General features: G+C 48.0%; 1 protein-coding gene across 1 annotated transcript in view; it reads left to right on the forward strand.

Annotated features, from left to right (window-relative positions):
- The window catches only part of LOC119379432 (structural maintenance of chromosomes protein 3), a 661,154-nt gene that overhangs the window by 317,914 nt on the left and 321,462 nt on the right, over positions 1–21,778 (forward strand). Inside the window, exon 15 of the mRNA XM_049411979.1 lies at positions 7,695–7,858. Coding sequence (XP_049267936.1) covers positions 7,695–7,858 — 164 coding nt within the window. The remainder of the gene's footprint in view (positions 1–7,694; positions 7,859–21,778) is intronic.

A 21,778-nucleotide genomic window follows, 5' to 3' on the forward strand; every position in this document is an offset into this window, starting at 1 on the left:
ACCGATGGCACTTGTGGCTTTGTAGAAGGCAGCCGCTACTTTGGCGAGAAATTAAAAAAAAACCTTGCCTCTGAGATCTGCATTTTAAAACCGAAAACACTAGAAATACGTCACGAGGTTGCGGATCTCGAAGGCCATGCTTTGCGGGCCCGAATGCCATCGTGCGTGAACAGACTAGGAAGGGAATGCAAACATTACAACAAGGCTGTCAAGTCACTTCGAATTCTCATTTTGGAGCCCTCGGCAATCAGCCTCTTTGAAAAACACTAGCCCATGCATTAAAACCTGCGGATCGCGCGTCAAATATACAGGTGAACTGACAAGCGCTGCGCAACGAACTAGAGCAACGCAATTTCGTCACCTGTGCGGGACGAAGGACTGGAACTTATAAGAATGCGGCCGAGAAATGATGAATATTTGTTACGAAAAATGCACTTTTTGTGCTTCGGCGCGGGGCAGCGTTCGATATAGCAGATGTTTCGCTGTGCGGGAGTTCGATATACGTGCACACCAGCCCCATACTTCTGCATGGGAAATTCAAGGGGATTTCTCAACTGTTCGATATAGCCAATAATTCGATATATCCGAGTTCGATATATCCGGGATTGACTGTACAAGCTTGCACATCAGCGCTTCATTGTGAGCTATCTGACCCGAATTTCCGGCAAACGAAATGTGTTGACTGCAGCTTTCTGATAATATGTGCGCTCTTCATTCCCGAATTAATGCACGAAGCGTGCCAAGCGTTCCAATTACTTGTGAGAGAAGCGCATTCTGCCAACGGCGACAGTCGGCGTTTTCGCAGTGGGTGATGTTTTCTTGTTGTTTTATTTGTACATGTTTAGCTTGTGTTCCACCTACTACGCACTGCTGTATAGCGTGACTGAATTAACTATTTACTTCTTGTTCATTTGGATGCCCCTCAACATAAAGAAAGCCCGTATTCCTGCACGACAAGTTTAAATAGCACTTTGTGCACTCCGTGCTCAATATTCGTTCGCATTTCTTATTCAGTTCTCCTGAAATGTAGGACAGTTGGTAGGTTTACTGAGGAAAGCTACGTGGCTGACAGCGCTTTAGTGCTACGGAGACGTTTACCGTATTTACTCGAATCTAACGCGCACCTTTTTTTCGATAAAACGAGTCCAAAAATCGCATGCGCGTTAGAATCGAGTACCGAAAAAAAAACTCGGTTATCATATTGCCATCGGCATTTCAAAATGGCCGCCTCCTACGCGCGGCGCGCCTCGGCTATTTCTGCCTTTTGTTTCAGTTCGTACACGTGCTGAGGAGTTTGCCATCCCTTCTACGTTCACATCGACGGCATGGAAGTGCCGACTCCGAATACTCGACGAGTGCACCACGATGCCGCATTTAAAGGAAAAGTTATTACATGTGCAGAGACGGACGGAAATCGGGCCGCATCGCGGTCGTTCGGAGTTCCCGAAACGTGCGTGCGATACTGGCGCAAACAGAGCAGAAGATTTTTTACAGCAAAGCTTCACGAAAAGGTTTCAGTGGACCAAAGCAGGGCCGGTTTCCCGAAATCGAAGAGCGTTTACAGCGACTCGTATCGCCGCCGTAGTGGTGAGAGCTTCGGCGGCAAGGCCCGCTGTTTGACTTTGTGTTTTATTTTTTTTGAAACTTCAGTTCTTTAAAATCGATATACATATTCTTCGGAATGTGCGAAGGTTGACTTCTACGAACTTTTTTTTGTTTTTTTCTCTCGCGAAAATTGGGTGCGCATTACAATCGATGTCTTCGGGTTTTTTTTTTGGTCGCGGAAAACGAGTGCGCGTTACAATCGAGGGCGCGATAGAATCGAGTAAATACGGTAACACGCACACGCTTGTTTTTATTCCGGTAACAGTACACTAAGGTAACTGTACAGCAGGGAAATTTCTTCGATTCATTACTTGCACGACAGCAGTGGAACAAAGGTCCGGTTATTTCACGGGACCAAAGTTTCATGGGACCAAAGTACGTTTTTTCATAGGAATAATGTCCGCTGCCTTCCGTGAATCTAAACAATGCAACACAAACGCTCAAGATAATGTAAAGAAAAAAAGATGTGCGTGAAATTACTGCAACATAAATGTAAATTGCGCGGTTTAGATTAATTTTGACCATCAGCGCTCTTTTACGCGCACCTTAATCTAAGTACACGGGTGTTTTTGTATAAATTGCGCCACAAGTTAAAATTGCGCAAGGCAACTCAGTTTTGCGATTTCCGTGTCATTTCATTTTCTGTTCTTTTTAGGGGACAAATTAAGTAGCGAAGTGTCAGACGTGACTTAACAAATATTTCTCTCGAGTGAGACCAGGACCGTACACAACTAAAGCTCGCCGCGTAACGTATAAACGACACCTAACCACAACGCTCAGGTACGTGCGAGCCTTTTTTTTACCACCGCGCCGCTAAAAGGCTATACAGTTGAACCCACTTATAACGATCCCATATATAACGATCTATCGGTTATAACGACCATATTTGGTTGCACTTACAATTTCCCTATGCTAACCATTGAAGCTGCGTCCACATATAGCGAACATTTTTCAAAGCCTCCTACTTTTACAACGAACACTTCAGACACGGTCGCGGTAAAAATATGGCGCATATGAAGCGAAAAAAATTTAAAACGTGCCTTGTAAAGCATGACAGGGGCGCGCGCTCGCCCGTGCCCTGCTCCAGTTTTATCCCAGATCGGCGAGCACTGCACGCAGATTTCGGACGCTGTGAGCGAGGTCGCTCACTTTCCAGCCGTTTCTTCAGTGACAGAATGGCGGCGAGGAAAAAAAAAATGTTACTCAGCATGAAGCCTTGCGCTCAGCTTTCTCACGGTAACTTTCCTGACGCCGTTCTCTGCAGCTACGACCGCCTACGATGAACCAAACAATGCCTTGGAGCGCAAGAAGGCATAAATACAAGAGGTGATAACCGCGGTAACTTTCCATCGCATAAAGGTTCACTGCGTCTCTAAACTCGCCCACGCCACAATGTGCCGTGAAAAGTCGTCCGTCTTTTCGGTAACGGCAGAGACTGGTTGATCGGTGATTGCGAGCGCCGTGCGATTGCAGCGATGCCTTCGCGGATAAGCATCAGAAAAGAGCGAAGGCGAGGTGGCGGCCGTCGATGAACGTGCCATTATGACTTATAGCTGACAACCTTATCACAGTCATCTGTAGATATCTGCTCGGCTGCGCGTGTGGCGTACGCCGTACACTACGGATTGATGGCAGTACGAGCGCGCCATGCTGCTGTTCGCAAGTTCGTCGCCGCCGCGTCGTGCGAGACCGCTTTAAAGTGCGTGTCGCTTTGTAGAAACAAAAGTAGTGGTGCGGGCATCGAGGAACGTCGATGCACTGACAGCGAGCGTAGACTGCATGTTTGACTAGGTGACAACTCAAGTGCGCCGCACATCGTCGTGCAGGGCCGCGAGAGCATCGCGGAGACGTAGAGCGCGCATTGCTTGCAAAATGCTTGTTTTCGTCGCGTTGAACGAAGAGGCTGGTCGCCGCACCCGTGCATGGTCCGGAGTGAAGCAAGCACGAAGAACGTACAAACGCGCGCATACGGCATACAGCAAGCAGCCCAGCAGTGACTCTGCGAGCCGAGTACGCGACGCGCTGCACGTAACTAGCCAGGGATGATCGGCTTCATGTCGCGGAACGCGCTTCGGAGATACGGTGTCAGCTCTTTGCATAGGCGGTTAACTCACTCGTGAGCACGCAGCGGGCGTCGCTTCATGACGCGAAAAGGCTTAGCTTGTCACTGAAGCGGTTGTTAGCACTTTAATAAAGTGCAAAGAAAATAAAAACGGCTTGGACGCTCAGCGCACGTTTTTAAGGGCGAGTCCATATACAACGAACTACTGATATAACGACCACTTTTCGCGACACTTTTGAATTCGTTATAAACGGGTTCGAGTGTATGAGATTTATTACTTCTCATCTTTAGGGCAATGCCAAGTGCGCCTTGCAATGCACTTGAACCACAGAGCGGCACCTACACTGATATGACTCTTGTGAACGGAGGGTACGATGACCACACGCAGCAGTCTCGACAAGTGCACTCACTGATCAATTGCAATTCATATACAGCCGATCGAGGCCAAATGCTTCTTTACATCGTGTTAGGCATACGTACGAGCGGTTAAAGTTGCACTAACACAACGGAGCAAACCGCCTTTTTAGGATCTGCATGATGTACGCGCACATGCAAACACAACGGGGCTAGCAGACGACGCATGGAGCAATCCACAATAGGCGCGATTCAGCCAGAAGCCGCTGGCGATGACTTTGCTCTACATCGCGGCGAATAGCACTAGCAGCAATAGCAATGCGGTGGGGGTATACAGGAACCGGAATGTAGGATGTTTGCGATGTCTATACGATTTCGCACAGTTGACCAGTGCCTCCAAGATCGACATTTTTCAATTACAAATCTCTGAGGCATAACGTAGCGATCGAAATAAAGAGTCATAGATCACAATTTAGCTTTCGTTTTGATCTCTGAGGCCATACTTTGTATGGTATCGGTGCCGGAGGAGATAATGGCTGGCGATTCGGCGTGCGCGACAGTCTCGGACAGGGTCCGGATTATCGAATGTAGATCTGGCAGCTGCCCGAAATATGGGTTGTCTTTACACATTATTTCTATGGGATCATCGGCGGTGCTGCGCGACTGTCCAAATTACCGATGATGTCCGAATTATCGGTGTCCGATTTATCGGTCGGCGACTGAACTTGAAACCTAAAAATTACGACATTGACAACTATAGCTTAAATGTAAACATTTCGACAGAAATCTGTCTGGCTGGGTGGAATATTTAGGAGGTTAATATGGCTCCAGCCAAGTTTAAGAGAGCCCCACGTTTCGGGACCGCTTCGGTCCCTTCCTCAGGGGTGACTGGTTTGGTCATGGAAGCTTCTCGCCGACTTGTTCCACCGTGGCTTCGGATTTCCCTTTCCCTCACGTTTTGGAGGCCGTGAACGTAAACCGAGGGCATTGTTGCCAGGGGCCGGTTCACATTTGCCGGCGTGTTTTGAATGTGCCACGACTCGAGCAAGAGCCTCCATCCCAGATTCCTTTCTGTTTCCAGAACAGAAGCGCCGTCGAAGTCGATCTTATGGTCCTGCGTTTCACAGTGCTCTGCAAAAGCGCTGCGTTGCATTTCCATCTTCCTGACGTTGTTCTTATGTTGGCGTATTCTTTCTGGGACGCACTTGCTCTCGCCTATGTAGCTAGCTGGGCATTGTGAACACGGCACCTTGTAAACTACGCCCTGGTGTTGTTCCCTCAGGGGTCGATCCTTCGGCCGCGGTAGCAGGCGGGTGAGCGTCGACGCTGGCTTGTGTATCACCGTGACCCCCTCTGCTGCCTAAGCATTGCCTAAGCATAGACGAACTGTGTCGTCTACTGGAGTATTGCCTCAAGGGGACATACTTCAGCGTCGACGGGATCTTCTACAGACAAGCCAGCGGGACCGTGATGGGAGCGGCGATCTCCGTTACAGCTGCGAACCTCACAATGGAGCACATTGAAGAAATGGCACTAGGCGCTTTTATTGACAAGCCGAAAGTGTTTGTGAGGTACGTGGATGACTGCTTCTGCGTCATAAAGAAGTCAGCCGTAGAGAGCTTCCTCCAACATCTGAATTCCGTCGACCAGGCGATACAGTTCACGGTAGAGCGAGACGGGACACTTCCGTTTCTCGATGTGGCAGTCGGGCGGCAGGGCGAGCGCATGACCTTCTCGGTGTACAGAAAGCCAACGCACACCGGCAGGTATTTGCATTTCACGTCCTGTCATCCGACTGCCCACAAAGCTTCGATAGTTTCGCCGCTCCTTTCACGTGCAAGAACAATCTGCACGTCGGAGGGGGAGAGAAAGAGAGAAGAGGAGAGGGTCGTCGCCGAGCTGCTAAAGAACGGATACACCAAAGCTTTCATTCGCCGAGTGTCGCGCCGTGTGCCGAAAGACACGCTACGCGACCCCCCTCCCCCCTCCCCGGCCACCCCACCGGCCACAGCGGAATCCAAGAAGCCAGCCCAGCGCATTGTCATACCATATGTGCCGGGCATCAGCGAAGAGCTCGCCAGGATTCTCAGAAAAGAGGGGGTCACGGTGATACACAAGCCAGCGTCGACGCCCACCCGCCTGCTACCGCGGCCGAAGGATCGACCCCCGAGGGAACTACACCAGGGCGTAGTTTACAAGGTGCCGTGTTCACAATGCCCAGCTAGCTACATAGGCGAGAGCAAGTGCTTCCCAGAAAGAATACGCCAACATAAGAACAACGTCAGGAAGATGGAAATGCAACGCAGCGCTCTTGCAGAGCACTGTGAAACGCAGGACCATAAGATCGACTTCGACGGCGCTTCTGTTCCGGAAACAGAAAGGAATCTGGGAAGGAAGCTCTTGCTCGAGTCGTGGCACATTCAAAACACGCCGGTAAATGTGAACCAGTCCCTGGGAACAATGCCCTCGGTTTACGTTCACGGCCTCCGAAACGTGAGGGAAAGGGAAATCCGGAGCCGCGGTGGAACAAGTCGGGGAGAAGCTTCCATGACCAAACCAGTCACCCCTGAGGAAGGGACCGAATCGGTCCCGAAACGTCGGGCTTTCTTAAACTTGGCTGGAGCCATATTAACCTCCTAAATACAACTATAGCTACATGCTCGTTCATTTAAGTGGTTGCACGCTAACATCAATTTGGTAACTTTGGTGGCTTTGTAATTCAGATCTCACAAAAATAATGCAACATGTTTTTACAGATTAAATGAGAACACGCACTTGGCTTTAATTCTGGGGAGCTTAAAGAAAATCGAAGCTTCATTTACAAAATCGGCCTGGTGCCGGAAGAAGTGGTCATTGCTGCCTGCATGTTGCTTGTTTAGATGGCTTTTATATTTCTTTTATTAATGCACAATGCCATCGCTATTGCTGTTTGCCATTCTCGGGTTGACGTGTGCAAGCGGTTTTACTCGCACACTTGATGTTTTTCTTGCCGTTTACCCCATTTTAGCAGCATTCTGCGGCAGCCGCAGCGACAGATGAGTGGGCGCCATGCCTCCATGGTGACATCAGCGCACCGTTGTGATGGGCTTGCCGCAAGTGTAGTTGGGGCAACACGTGACTGCGATTATGCTTTGCGTTTTGTGCGCAGTTTGTGTTTCTTCTTCTGTAAAGTGTTGCGTGTCGCAGTTGGTATTGTGTGTTGTGTCATGCGATGTGGGCTGCCACACCTCTGGCTGTGAGTTGACCGACGAGGCCATCGTAAGCGGCGTGTGCAAAACTGACGCCACCATGGAGCAGGGCACAAGCCATGGGGAAAAGACTACCAACCCACGGGGTGTGTTGGATGCTTTCGACAAAAGTTCCTCGGAAGGTGCAATGGAGAGCCTGTTGCTTTGCAAAGGAAGATACATGCACTTACTTCATGGCAAGGGTGGACAGGGCAGTCTAACTGAATTTTGGCATTAAAGTATGGTTTTGCTCACCCTGTCTGCGCTGTATTGTTTCCCAATAACGAAATTCTCGCTATAGCGAAATTTCTTGGTGTTCTGCTGATTTCGTTGTTAGGTGGTTCAACTGTATTTTGTTTTCGTGCTGGCTTCAAGCATGATAGTACCAACTCACTGAGACCCATAGCATATGTCCAGGAAAAACTGTTTCCCTGCTCTTTTTGCAGGCAACCTTGAATGGCCGAGACAGTGTGCGGAAGGTACTGCAAACTTTTCGTGAGAAAGGTGGCAGTTACGAGCATGTTGCCAACAGCTACTATGGAATGCTGATTGAAAACTTTGATTGTGAGAAGACCATCTATACTGCTGTCGAAGTGACCTCTGGAAACAAGTACGTTGTTTTATGCTGCGCTGTCGTTAAGTATCAGTACACTCAAACCTCATTATAACGAAGTCGCATCTGCTACGAAAATAACTTCGTTATATCCGAAAATTCGTTATAAACGTTTATTTGTAACACTGTAGCTATTACAAGACTGTTCTTCATTTACTTCGTTATAACCGATAATTCGTTATATCCGTGTTCGTTATAACGAGGTTTGAGTGTATAACAACACAGGCTGTAACAAACTGCAGTCGAGAACCCACTTACAACGATCCCATGTATAACGATCTGTTGGTTATAACGACCATATTTGGGTCCACTTAAGATTTTCCAATGCTAACCATTGAAGCAGCGTCCACATATAGCGAACATTTTTCAAAGCCTCCTTCTTTTACAACAAACACTTCAGACACGGTTGCGGTAAAAATATGGCGCATACGAAGCGAAAAAAAGTTAAAAAAGCAGGCCTTCTAAAGCATGAGAGGGGCGCGCGCTCGCGCGTGCCCCGCTCCAGCTTACTTGCGACTAGATATCCCTGATTGGCGAACACCGCGTGCAGATTTCGCTGCGAGCGACACTCACTTTTGAGCCATTTCTTCAGTGGCAGAATGGCAGTGAGGAAAAAAAAGAAAGGGAGAGGAAGCATGAAGCCTTGCGGTCAGCTTTTGTATGGTAACTTTTTCTGACGCCGTTCTCTGCAGCTACGACCGCCTACGATGAACGAAACCATGCCTTGGAACGCAAGAAGGCATAAATGCAAGAAGTGATAACCGCGATGACTTTCCATCGCATAAAGGTTCACTGCGTCCCTAAGCTCGTCGATGCCACAATGTGTCGCAAAAGGTCGTCCATCTTTTCGGTAACGGCAGAGACCGGTCAATCGGTGATAACGATTTCTGCGCGATTGCGGTGATGCCTTCGCGGATAAGCATCAGAAAAGAGCGAAGGTTAGGTGGGGGCCGTCGATGAACGTGCAGTTATGACTTACAGCTGACAACCTTATGTCACAGTCATCAGTAGATATCTGCTCGGCTGCGCGTGTGGCGTACGCCGTACACTATTCGCAGTGCCCATAGACTGTTGCGCCACCAAGCGGAATTCAGGAGCGTCCTCTCGAGGAGGGTTAGTGGACGACAAAATGGCAGCACTGCACAGTCGCTCCCTTGTTCGGCTGTGCTAGCCTCAGTGTTAACACATTGGCAAGAAAGGAACACTATGATTTTGCATGTTCCCTGCATCAGTGAACAAACTGGGCCCTACGTGACACGAGAAATCTGATTCATTCTTGCGAGACGTGAAGTTTTTGTGAAAATACGTGGCAACTCGCGCTTTCAATGCTAGCCCACAGTGTACACATACTATCAGCTTCGCGAGGCTTTCTGTAGCCATTTAGGTTGGTTAAATATTATCGTCTGACATATTCAGTTGAAGCTCACCCTGTTTTACCTGCATATAGCATTGGTGAGTGTTTCTTCTAGTGCATGCATCCCATAACACTGTACGCGGGAGGTCGCGCGGGCTCGCTATGTGCTCTTGTGTAACTGAGCGATCTCAAGTTGGTGATGCATTAAAATAGGGACTCTATCCTTTCTCAGCAAAGCGCCCTTACGAATCGTGCGAGCGACGTTTCAATCATTCGAGGACGCGTCTGCTCGACACCTTTCGTGGAGCGAACGCTTTCCACGTCGTCCTTCACCAGTGTGTGTGTTTCATAGCCAGCGCTGCGCCGCTTCTTTTTGTACGTTTGTTAATAGGTGGCAGCACACTGCAAGCGATTCGCTTGTTGACCGGTCTGAGAGCAAAATGTTCTCTGCAAACGTGGTGACGCTGAGTGGTCGAAGTCGTTCGGCAAAGGAAATTCTTCAGATTGCTTTCAGCAGTGATGTTGAAAGAAACCATCTTGATGACGAGGATTTTTCGCTGGACGTAGAAGACTGTGAAAGCACCAAGAGTGACAGCGATGATGAACGATCAGCTGCTAACTCACGAGGAGCGAGTTGGACTTCACGTCTCCTCGTGCGTTAATGTTCTTTCACGCTCGTAAGTCACTTCGATATTATTTAATGTATAATATCATTGAGCGCTGTAGGCATCGACGAAGCCTATATAAACATAATGGAAGAAATCTACAGCGGATCCACAGCCACTATAGTCCTCCATAAAGAAAGCGACAGAATCCCAATAAAGAAGGGCGTACGGCAGGGAGACACGAACTCTCCAATGTTATTCACCGCGTGTTTACAGGAGGTTTTCAGGGCCCTAGATTGGGAAGAGCTAGGGATAAGAGTTAATGGAGAGTATCTCAGTAACCTACGATTCGCTGATGACATTGCATTGATGAGTAACGCGGGAGACGAATTGCAGCTCATGATTACTGAACTGGATACGGAAAGTAGAAGAGTAGGTCTGAAAATTAATATGCATAAAACTAAAGTAATGTGGAACAATCTTGGTAGAGAACAGCGCTTTGCGATAGGTGGCGAGACACTGGAAGTTGTAAAGGAGTGCGTCTACTTAGGACAGGTAGTAACTGCGGAGCCGAACCATGAGAGTGAAATAACTAGAAGAATAAGGATGGGTTGGGGCTCATTCGGCAAGCATTATCAAATCATGAATGGTAATCTACCACTATCCCTCAAGAGGAAGGTATATAACAGCTGCATCTTACCGGTACTTACCTACGGAGCAGAAACCTGGAGACTTACAAAGAGGGTTCAACTTAAATTGAGGACGACGCAGCGAGCGATGGAAAGGAAAATGATAGGTGTAACCTTAAGAGACAGGAAGAGAGCAGAGTGGGTCAGGGAACAAACGGGGGTTAATGACATCATAGTTGAAATCAAGAAGAAGAAATGGATATTGGCCGGGCACGTAGCACGTCGGCAGGATAACCGGTGGTCATTAAGGGTAACTGACTGGATTCCAAGAGATGGCAAACGCGTGAGGGGGAGACAGAAAATCAGGTGGGTAGATGAGATTAAGAAGTTTGCAGGTATTACGTGGCAGCAGAAAGCACAGGACCGGGTTGATTGGCGGAACATGGGAGAGGCCTTTGCCCTGCAGTGGGCGTAGACAGGCTGATGATGATGATGATGATCATCATTGAGCGAGATCAAAATTGAAGCATAGTTCCTGTTGTGCATTGCATGTATAACAATTATTGTGGATATTATGGAGCACAGCGCCGCATGCCGCCAACACGCTCGAGCTCGACCAGCGAAGCGAAATGGTGAGAGCGATGGAATGTGCAGTCACGGCCACAATCCACGCCTCTCGACTAACTTCTTCGATGTTGCGAAAAGCATACGTGTGCATTCTTTTCGATATTCATGTTTCGATCGTGCTGATAGAACCAGCAACATGCGAGTTAAGTGAATTGCACACGGCTAGAGTCTGAGCATGGCTGTGACACAAGCGCTACTGAATGGGATGCTAAATGCTTGGGTTCCATTGAAGACGTAGCTCCGCGTTCCCGACTGTGCAAGTAATGACGACGGCGTATTATGTTTGCAAACCATCACCACGCGCAGCAGCGATAGCGCTACTCGCCGGCGGCCTACTTCTGCGGCCTACTACTGCGGCCAAAAAGGCTCGGTTCGTACTACTTCAGAGTGCCGTTCAGCTCATACGTCAAATTTAGTTCATGCAGTTTTATGTAGTATGCACAGGATTTCGCAAAGCATCGTTATGCACGGTAACGGAGCTGAAATATAACCTTTCACACCGCAGCAAATAATTAGGTGGCGAGTACTTAGCACTTTCCATGGTTTGGGAAAGTATTTTAGTCTCATATTCATTTCAGCGCAACTCATGACTTCATCCGGTGAAAGTGGCACGGGCCGTACGTCCGCACGTCCTATCTGTTCCTATGCTAACAAACGGGTTGACCCTTCTCCCGGCGCCATCTTGAAAAGCACGGCGCGGCACCTATAGTTAGTTCATGGGCATTGCGAATGCAGATTGACGGCGGTACGAGCGCGCCATGCTGCCGTTCGCAAGTTCGCCGCCGCGTCGTGCGAGACCGCTTTAAAGTGCGCGTCGCTTTGTAGAAACGAAAGTAGCTCGCTGTTGTTGAGCGGTGCGGGCACCGAGAATGTCAATGCACTGACAGCGAGCGTATACTGCGTGTTTGACTAGGTGACAACTCAAGTGCACCGCTCATCGTTGTGCAGGGCCACGAGAGCATCGCGGAGACGTAGAGTGCGCGTTGCTTACACAATGCTTGTTTTCACCGCGTTGAACGAACAGGCTACTCGCTGCACCCGTGCACGTTCCGGAGTGAAGCAGGCACGAAGAACGTACAAACGTGCGCATATGGCATACAGCAAGCGGCCCAGCAGTGACTCCGCGAGCCGAGTACGCGACGCGCTGCATGCAACTAGCCAGGGATGATCGGCTCCACGTCGCGGTACCGCGCTTCGGAGATACGGTGTCAGCTCATTGCAAAGGCGGTTAACTGACTCGTGAGCACGCAGCGGGCGTCGCTTCACGTCATGAAAAGGCTTAGCTTGTCACCGAAGGGGTTGGGTGCGCTTTAATAAAAGTGCACAGAAAAAAAAAAAACTGTTGGCTGCTAAGCGCACGTTTTTAAAGGGACACTAAAGGCAAATATTAAGTCGACGTTGATTGTTGAAATAGCGGTCCAGAAACCTCGTAGCGCTGCTTTTGTGCCAAGGAAGTGCTTATTTTGAAATAAAATCACGTTTTTAGTGGTCCGCATCGCGTTAGCGCGATTCAGATCTCCCGCCTGAAAATACGACTCTCATACGTCACTGCTGCCATGCCCAACGTTGCCCGCTTTTACTGCGCGGCCGCCGACACTAGTAGCAGCCGAGCGGAAGTAGCGGGACCCACAGTAGCAACAACGGCGCTGCGGCAAAGACTTGCTCGGATGGGTACATTCAAAGCCGTCACCACGTTGCGGTTGGTCTCGTAATCCTCAGTACGAAAGTGCAGCGAGCACACACGCAGAGGTTTTGACTGTTTAGCACACTGGCGCAATGGCACGACACTAAACCACTTCGAGCGTAAGGGTTCATTCCGCGGCACCCAGTGAAAAGACACACCGGTTTCCTTGCTGCAGCACTGGCGTTGTGCACCATTCGGGCATCCGGCAATATCACACGCATGCGGCATTTTGTCGAACTTTCTGTCAGAGCGACCTTCACGAGCGCGCAAAACACGCACGGCAGTACGCGATCCCGAAACTACCACTGAAACGAGCGAGGCACAGTTCGGCGAAAACGGAACCTTTGAACCACGCGCGCCGTTCCCCATGGCAACGCCACGGAGGTTTTGTTTTCCATGAATCAAGCGGAAACGAACAAACAGCATTTTATTATGTCTTTTGATGCTCGGAATGTTCTTTTTTTACTGCTGCTAGTTTGATTACTAGTGATTTATTGTAGGCCGACTTCCCTACGTCATCGGGATCACTTCGAAAATGTCCCACTCGTGGCGCTCGTCATGTGATACATTTAGCTTAATTTCTCGGTAAGTAGGGCACTGCTGTTGATAATATTGCCGTTTTAGAAGTTGTCATACATTGGGCTTTCACTCTGACATAAATTGTTATTTGCCTTTAGTGTCCCTTTAAAGGCGAGTCCATATACAACGAACTACTGATATAGCGACCACTTTTCACGACACTTTCGAGTTTGTTATAAGCGGGTTCGACTGTAATGGGTGGAATCATAATTAAACTCAGCGCAACGGACACAATATACAAACGAAGAATACATGAGGACAGGCGCCGTTTCTTCGTTTGTATATTTTGTACGTTGCGCCGAGTTTAATCATGAACCCATACCAACTTGCCCAACTCTCAGTTTTACTGAATGGGTGGAATGAAGAAATTGCCTTAAAGGGACTGTCTACCGTCCTTCATCGCCTTTCTGTTTTGTATTGCAATAGAAAGCGTATCGTCTGAAGTGTGCAACCTTGCAGCGGTTTCTCTGGGAAGCGAGCAGAAATTTTTAAAACAAAATTATTCGATCTAAATTCTATCTTCTTGAAACAGTGTAGGGATGCCTGCAGCACTGGTTGCTGCATGCAATGACAATTGTTGTGCCGGTGAAAGTAAGAAACTGAAAGCACATACAATTCTTGCAGGATTACTGTATTTTCCGGTGTTCGCGTAGAATTTGCTTCACAGAAAATAATGTTGTCTGGAATAAATTACAGTTGAAGCTGTATAGATGAAATTCACCTGACATACGTCACGAAAATGCGGTGGCGCTGTCGTCAGGCGTTTATTTTCGCGCGGTAGGCAAAAGCTGCTGTGCCTACCGTAGTTGCTGCCGCGTTTTCGCTGGTGCGTGCGCTGTTTGCCGTCGTGCTACGAAGAAGAAAGGGTGTACAGACGAGATGCGTTGCGGTTACTTATGTAGGAAGGCACAAACGAGGTGGAACAAGTTTTTGTCCACTTTTTTTTACGAAGACCGTGGCAAGAAATTGACCGCAGCTGTTAAACATGAGAACTCGTCTGCGACACCGGCTCATCGGTAGCGTGACAAAAATGGAGCGGTTTTCGCGGCTCGTTTTATCTAAAGAAAACGAGTAGCTTTGTCAAATGTGCGTCATTGTAATATCCCGCACAACATTTTTTTCGCATAAGCCTTGTGTGGAGCCATTGGAAGCATGTTGACCTCAGAGCACAAATACGTAAGCGGTGTGGATAGCTTTGTAATCTCGCATGCGGAGAATTCATCACGATTGAAAAATGTGGAAGTCAGAGGGGTAAGAAGGATTTTGTAGTATTCGCATGAACTAAAGGTGTAGCTCGGTTCATTAATGCAGCAGCGTATGAAAGCACGACTTCGGCTATACTTTTCCAAGTTGTATGCGCGGCTGCGATTACACGTGCAACACAAGTGCATTGGACACGGCTGTTATGGCGATACGCATTAAGACATTTCCATGTCTGTCAGACTGCACAGGCAAACTGCAAGCGTGAAATGTTCAGAGTCTGTTTACGGGCTGTAGGCCTTTGCGGCCTCGACTTCAGCGTGCGGGCAGAGCCGCTGGCCCGTACGCTGAAGTGATAGCAGCCTTGTCCATGGCATGTAGTAATTGTTTAATACGTTATCGCAGCTGTATCGCCAATTAAAGTGTCACCGAGATCGCCATTCACGTTTGAATGTGTAACCGACCCGGCAAATTTGTTTATATGCGAGGATTTACCGTAACGAGTATGGACCTGTTCGTATTCTTACCCTGCGCATTTTCATACCGCAGCAAAGAGCGTCGTGCGGGGCTAGGAGGTCCGGTCTTGCATTAGTTAACAAATTGAAGTGTACACGTGTGACCACAGCAACGTCTATGGCATTTCGCGAATCAGTAACATTCGTGGTGTCAAGATACCTAATGTTATGGTGAGGTTATCAGAGGTAGAGTTGCACGTCAACATAGTTTTTATACGTTCATTTCAGAGTTCTTGTTGGGGCCACGGGAACTTCCTCTGTCGCGGCCGCCCAGCCGCCCTTTGTAAAGACGCGGGAGGCGCCCCGACTCGCGGTGCTCGGAGGCAGATTTTCAGCTGCTGTGCTAGTTGTCACGTGGTCATAGAGGGCGGTAGCGAGCTTTGGGCTGGGCGGAGCCTACGCGCCGTGACGTCGCTACATGCGCCTCAGTATGTCGACGGTGCCTACCGCTGTTTACAAACATGGAGTAGGTCTATAAGTTGCACCTGTGTATAAGATCCGCCCCCTACTTTTTACGACTTTTGTGGGAAAAAATGACATGTAAGACTCACCTTTGTATAAGACGTTCCATTTTTAACTCTGTGAACATGATAAAACACGATGCACGCTGAGTACATTCATTGCGAAATGTGTAGTCACGCTCAGCACTGAATATCTTTAAGCAGCAGTATAAAACTTGTTTATAACGCTGTCCTAAGGCGCAGAAAACCACTATTTATTCCACTGGATTCGAAGCCACATCCTTCGGCGCACTGTCAGAAGTTCTTCCGCCTCTGTTGGCAGCATTGCTGGGTTGCTGTTGTTGGCCTCTGAGTTTGCGCGGTGTTGTAAGTACCTTGAAGCACATTGTTGGCGTTGCCTCTACATTGGTGGCTACCATACCTCTCAGCATCACGAGGTTTGACGGGAACACGTAATGAACGCGCCGCACTGTTACCACCTAAACACATGCATACAAAACGTAAATGGTGACTGGAAGCTGGGAGCTACGACTACTGCTTGACTGCAGCGACGCCTCGCATGGAAGCTGGTTATAATGATGAGGAAGCGGTACTTCCGTTTTTGTAACTGATATTGTGTGCGCTGCAATGTTACAATGAACAGTTGTGGTGCCCTTTTTTATTTATTGCCTCAGTTCCGTTTGTTTAATGCTTCATTTAAGAACAAACAACTTGAACAGTATAATAGGGTACGGGATGGTGGTGGCTTTTATTGCGGCCGTAATCTCCGTGGTCACCACACTGCTTGAACAGCAAATAACTGACATCTAAGACCACAGCCGCTTCATTGTTATAACAAGATTAACTATATTATTTACGTGTGCTCTTGCGCTCAGTTTATTGTATTCACGAATTAAATATGCACATATTGGTCTCGCAGAATCGCATGACTTTTTGCGTATGTAATACCGTTAGACAGGGTCACGCTAACCTCAATTACGACGAACCTCAGTTGCAGCAAATCGCGGTGACATGCAGTTAGATGGAAAGCCTAACTGCAGTTATAACACTAACCGTGGTTGCCCCAAACGAGGTTGACGACCTCAGTTAACGAAGCAAACTAACAAAATGGCGGTATCCATGTCGGCGGTCCTAGGCAGCATGGTTCTAATGGAGGCCAAAATGTCGTCTCAGAAGCGCTTCAACTGGTCTGTCTCAACGCTAAATTTGCTGATACATGAAACAATATGGCAAAACAAATCACGCACCGCACACGGATAGACACTGTGATAGTAAACATACCAGGCAACGGATTGTCTTGGCTTTCGCGCCGACCGCAAGGTTACTTCGCCCATAGTTTCGAGCACCAGCCTAAACGAACACCAGTCTAAAACACGTGATGCAATAAGCTCGGGGGCTGCAGGTGTAAGCAGGAAGTATTTATTTCAAAGGGAATACATTTTATTTGCCAGTACATTTACGAAACGCAGCTAAATCTTTATACAGTAAAAACTCGTTAATTCGACTCTCGTTAATTCGGAAAATCGGTTAATTCGGACACGTCATCTGGTCCCTGTAAATATACGCGTCACTCTATGAGACTGGGCGCTCGTTATTTCGGACAGATTTGACCGCAAATCTGACAATTCGGCGTCTTTCGGGCCGCTGGCGAGGCTCGAAAACGAAAAAAGAACAATTCGGAACAAAAGTGAAGCTCAAACGCAGCATCGCCATGGACATCAATTATCGACTTGGCTTGACTTGAGACTGGTTGAACGCCTTTTCTTCGCGTGTGGGTTTGGCGGTGCTGTTTTGTTGCTTTGTTCCCGTTGGTGTGCGGCATCGTTGATCGCCGTTTTATCGAGGAACAATTCAGCACGGCTCCTTTAGCTTGATCGTTGCTGGTGCTTTTGTGCTGACTTCTCGTGCGACCGCACTCTCCGCCGATGGCAACGCCGACGAAGCGGCCCAAGTACGAGGCCAAGGACTTCACCACCAAAGTAGAAATTTTGCGTGCTCTGAATAACGGGCTCTCCCGACAAGAAGTGATGAAGAGTGATGAAAGGGGATCCTTCAATCGGCGGCAAGAAGCAAGGAACGAGTAACCGTACTTTTATCCCCCAACGTGACGGGAACAGAGCGCTTGCCGCTTCTCGTTATCGGAAAGGTTCAAAAGCCACGCTGCTTTAAGAACATCAACAATCTTCCCGTGCATTACCGTGCCAACCGAAAAGCGTGGATGACGGGTGAAACTTTTGCGGACCCTGCAGACAGCATGCGAGCTGCTGACCACCTTGAAGGGCTCAGAAAAATTGTGTCCGCGCTAATATCTGCTCGAAAACAGACAAGCATCCGCGATTACTTTGTTAAGTAAAGGTATGTTGTTGAAAAAACCCCTGCATTTATTGTGTTTATTTCGACCACTCGATAATTCGGACATTCGTTTAATTCGGACATTTTTTCCGGTCCCTAGAAATCCGAATTAACGAGCTTTTACTGTGTTTTATTCGTAAAGTTGTGCGTCACGTGACCTGCCTCACAGCCGAAAACCATTGAGAGCTTTTCCCGTGTAACAGGTGCCAACTGCAGTTGGCGGTAACTGTAGTTTACTGCGGTTAACTGAGGTTCGTCGTAACTGAGGTTAGCGTTCCCGTGTAACTAGGGTATAGGATGCACTGTTGTGTAAGACTTACCAGCGAAATTATCGGGAAGAAAGTGCGTTTCATACACCGGAAAATATGCTAATTCGTTTTCTTTTAGCAATAAGGTGATTACCATAATAGTCATTTAGAGTACGCAGTTGGTCAAATGAAGCATTATCACCACTGATTTGCAGTTTTGCTTAGTGTGAAAAACCACCGCATTCGAGCGAAAAACTTGGTGTGTTCCAGCAACACCGGTTTGCCAGCATCGTGAAATGAACTATAGTTACTATAGTGGTTCTACTCACGCCAAACGGGCAAATAAAACAAACGTGCCTGGCCATATGGCCTGGCAAGTTGATTCTTCTCGGAAGAAGAGAAGGTCCTTGCTGTTTGCGGCGGCCACCTCTTTTGCACATTTTTAGCTGTTGGCAGACGCGTGCGAGCGCCTCTGAACATACATAAAAACAATACATTCAGAAGCATTTTTATTATTCTGATAGCTTGGTGGCATTTAATCAAAGCCATCGAAGTAGTCTTCCTCCGAGTCGCTCAGAAACAATGCAGCTACTTCTGATTGTAGTACTCCTAGCACATCACTGTCGTCCTCTGACTCGCTCGAATCGGGCTCAAATCGGCCACTGCCGCCCTTAGCCCCATTTGATATATGAGAGTGCTACCGATTGCTGAGTCCGTTATTTCGTGCATGGCCACAGTGTGTAGTATCACTAGAATAATACTCGGGTCATGGCTAGTGCGGCTGGATGTTTTCACGTGAGAGCGTTGGAGCACACGTTTGAGGAAAAGTGTGAAAATCACCCCTTTTTTACTTGCAGATTTAAAAAAAAACTTCATGAAATCTGGTTTGGTGCCAAGTTAGATCCATTAATTCAGGTAGATGATAACTCTATGGGTATCTGCCGGGGAATGGATGTTTCTTCGTTACTTCGCAAACTTCTTAAAATCGGGTTTCATTGGATCGAGTTTTAAATGACCTAAAAGTAGTAATTTTAATGCTCACTGTTCAGTTTGCGCTTGCACGTTGGAGTTAGTGGCCCCTGTTTGTAACATCTTCGCGGCAGGAGTAATTTTTGATGGGAGATGGTGTGTATTTTGCATATTCACCGCACTGTAAAAGCCACTATAATCAGCACCCAAGGTTATTGTGAGAGCCAAGCGTATGCTTGTTGTTTAAGCCAGTTCATGTTACCTGGCAAAGGCTAATTTCAGGATTCCTGCTCCCAATGATTTTCATGGCAGCATGAGCATGGAATTCCTGCTCCATTGGCGTTTTCCTGCATCTGCCATTTGCGCCAAGAATAAAACCTTGTGCCACACAGGAAATAGGGAATATTCAAAATATACAGCGCCATCTGTCGACAGTCCCATGAGCTAAATCCATCATGTTTTGTCGGGCGCGAAAACGAAACCAGTCGCATATCGCAGCCTTTGAGGTGCTAGCTACAGGTTTTTTATCTTTGTTCTGCGAAGCCTACCCATTGCTTCATGCACTGTTCAGGCAATGAGAGAGCCCTGACAGTGCCGTGAACAAGGTAATACTATTTTTAAGCAAATTAATTAGTTACCTGAACAAAGAAGAAGAATGTACCGACGCGAACTTGTGTCATGAACAAGATCGGCACTTTGCCTTTGTTTGGAAATGACCGGCGCACTCAAAAGTGCTCTTCAACGTCAGTTCTTATTTCTCCGTGCAATTTATTTGCTCGCCTCCAACATAAGCTAGGCCTGCAGAGCAATATATTATGATATATGCATTTTACAAGACATGGCCGACGTCGCATATGCACGAGAGAGCATGATTGTCGGTGTTGCAGATAGATGAAAGCAATGATATGCGTATATAAACCCATGTAGGCAGTGCCACAGACGCTACTGCGCGCGTCTGTGGTAAATCAGTGCCGCTGCACGAGACTCAAGCGGTGCAAAGATTTCAAACAGGCATCTTTTTGAAAGCTTCGCAAGGCAGTATGTGCCGAAGTACATGGTCCACACGCCTCGTCAGCCCTTCGGTTTACACGCCCTTACCCCCCCCCCCCTTTTTACCCTTTATTTTTCTTTTGCTTTCTTTGGTCAGCGTGCACTGCGAACACGGAGCGAAGAGTTACAGAGCCGTACAGTAGATGGAGCTGTTTTTTCAGTAGATCATCGCTGTCATCTTTCTGCTGATTGTGGGCCCTTCCATGCTGTTCGCTATAACGCACGGGTATGCACGCATCTGTGGCATGCGAAACCAAACAGCCCAATATTTTAAAAATATATGTCAGTTATGAACGCACACGTGTAGCGTTCAAGAAAACCAGAACGAATATACTACAGTAAAAGCTCGTTAATTTGGATTTCTAGGGACCGGAAAAAATGTCCGAATTAACCGAATGTCCGAATTATCGAATGGTCGAAATAAACACAATAAATGCAAGAGTTTTTTTCAACATACCTTTACTTTACAAGGTAATCGCGGATGCGTCTCTGTTTTCGAGCAGAAATTCGCGCGGACGCAATTTTTCTGAGCCCTTCAAGGTGCTCAGCAGCTCGCATGCTGTCTGCAGTGCCAAAACAAAATTCTTCAAGGACGACGAGGGCCTCCGCGACTTCCTTCACAGTACGAGGGGGCCTGTGTGGCTCATAGTGTGGCTGCTCCTCTTCAGGCTCTTCGTTCTCGGATTCGTCGCCATGCATCACTTCCTTGACTATTTGCTCATCAGTCAGAGAGCCGGCAATGGCAACGCCATCAATGCCGATATAATCGTCGAGTGTCACTGCATCAGGCATAACACTTTCGCAATCCTGCCCGTCATCGGCACCATCGTTCGGCGACACTTCGGCCACTGCGGCATCGCTGGAGTGGGGTACAACAAAGCCACTGTGCCTGAAACAGTTGGCAATGGCGTGCGCAGGCGTGCTCTGCCACACATACGCGAAGAAGACTCACGTCGTATTGCTTGCCGATGTCATGACACAGGAGCTATCATGACACAGGAGCTACTTCTTGCCGGGAGAGCCCATTTTTCAGGGCACACCAAATTTCTACTTTGGTGGTGAAGTCCTTGGCCTCGTACTTGGGCCGCTTCGCCGGCGTTGCCATCGGCGGAGAGTGCGTTCACACGAGAAGTCAGCACAAAAGCACCAGCAACGATCAAGCTAAAGGAGCCGTACTGAATTGTCCCTTGAACGGCGTTCAATGATGCAGCACACCAAAAGCAAGAAAAATGACACCGCGCCAAACCCACACGCTATCACGCGCGAAGAAAAGGTGTTCAACCAGTCTCAAGTCAAGCCAAGCCGATAATTGATGTCCATGGCGATGCTGCGTTTGAGCTTCACTTTTGTTCCGAATGGTTCTTTTTTCGTTTTCGTGCCGCGCCAGCGGCCCGAAAGTCGCCGAATTATCCGATTTGCGGTCAAATCTGTCCGAAATAACGAGCGCCCAGTCTCATAGAGTGATGCATATACTTACCGGGACCAGATGACGTGTCCGAATTAACCGATCTTCCAAATTAACGAGAGTCGAATTAACGAGCTTTTACTGTAAATCCGTGCGATAGATTGCGACCACAGAACATTATAAACAACCAGTGTGCAGTAAAAGAGCATTACTTGCACTGCTCTCTTTGTATACAGTTG

This window comes from Rhipicephalus sanguineus, chromosome 1, assembly GCF_013339695.2.
Source record: "Rhipicephalus sanguineus isolate Rsan-2018 chromosome 1, BIME_Rsan_1.4, whole genome shotgun sequence".
NCBI classification, from domain to species: Eukaryota; Metazoa; Arthropoda; class Arachnida; order Ixodida; family Ixodidae; genus Rhipicephalus; species Rhipicephalus sanguineus.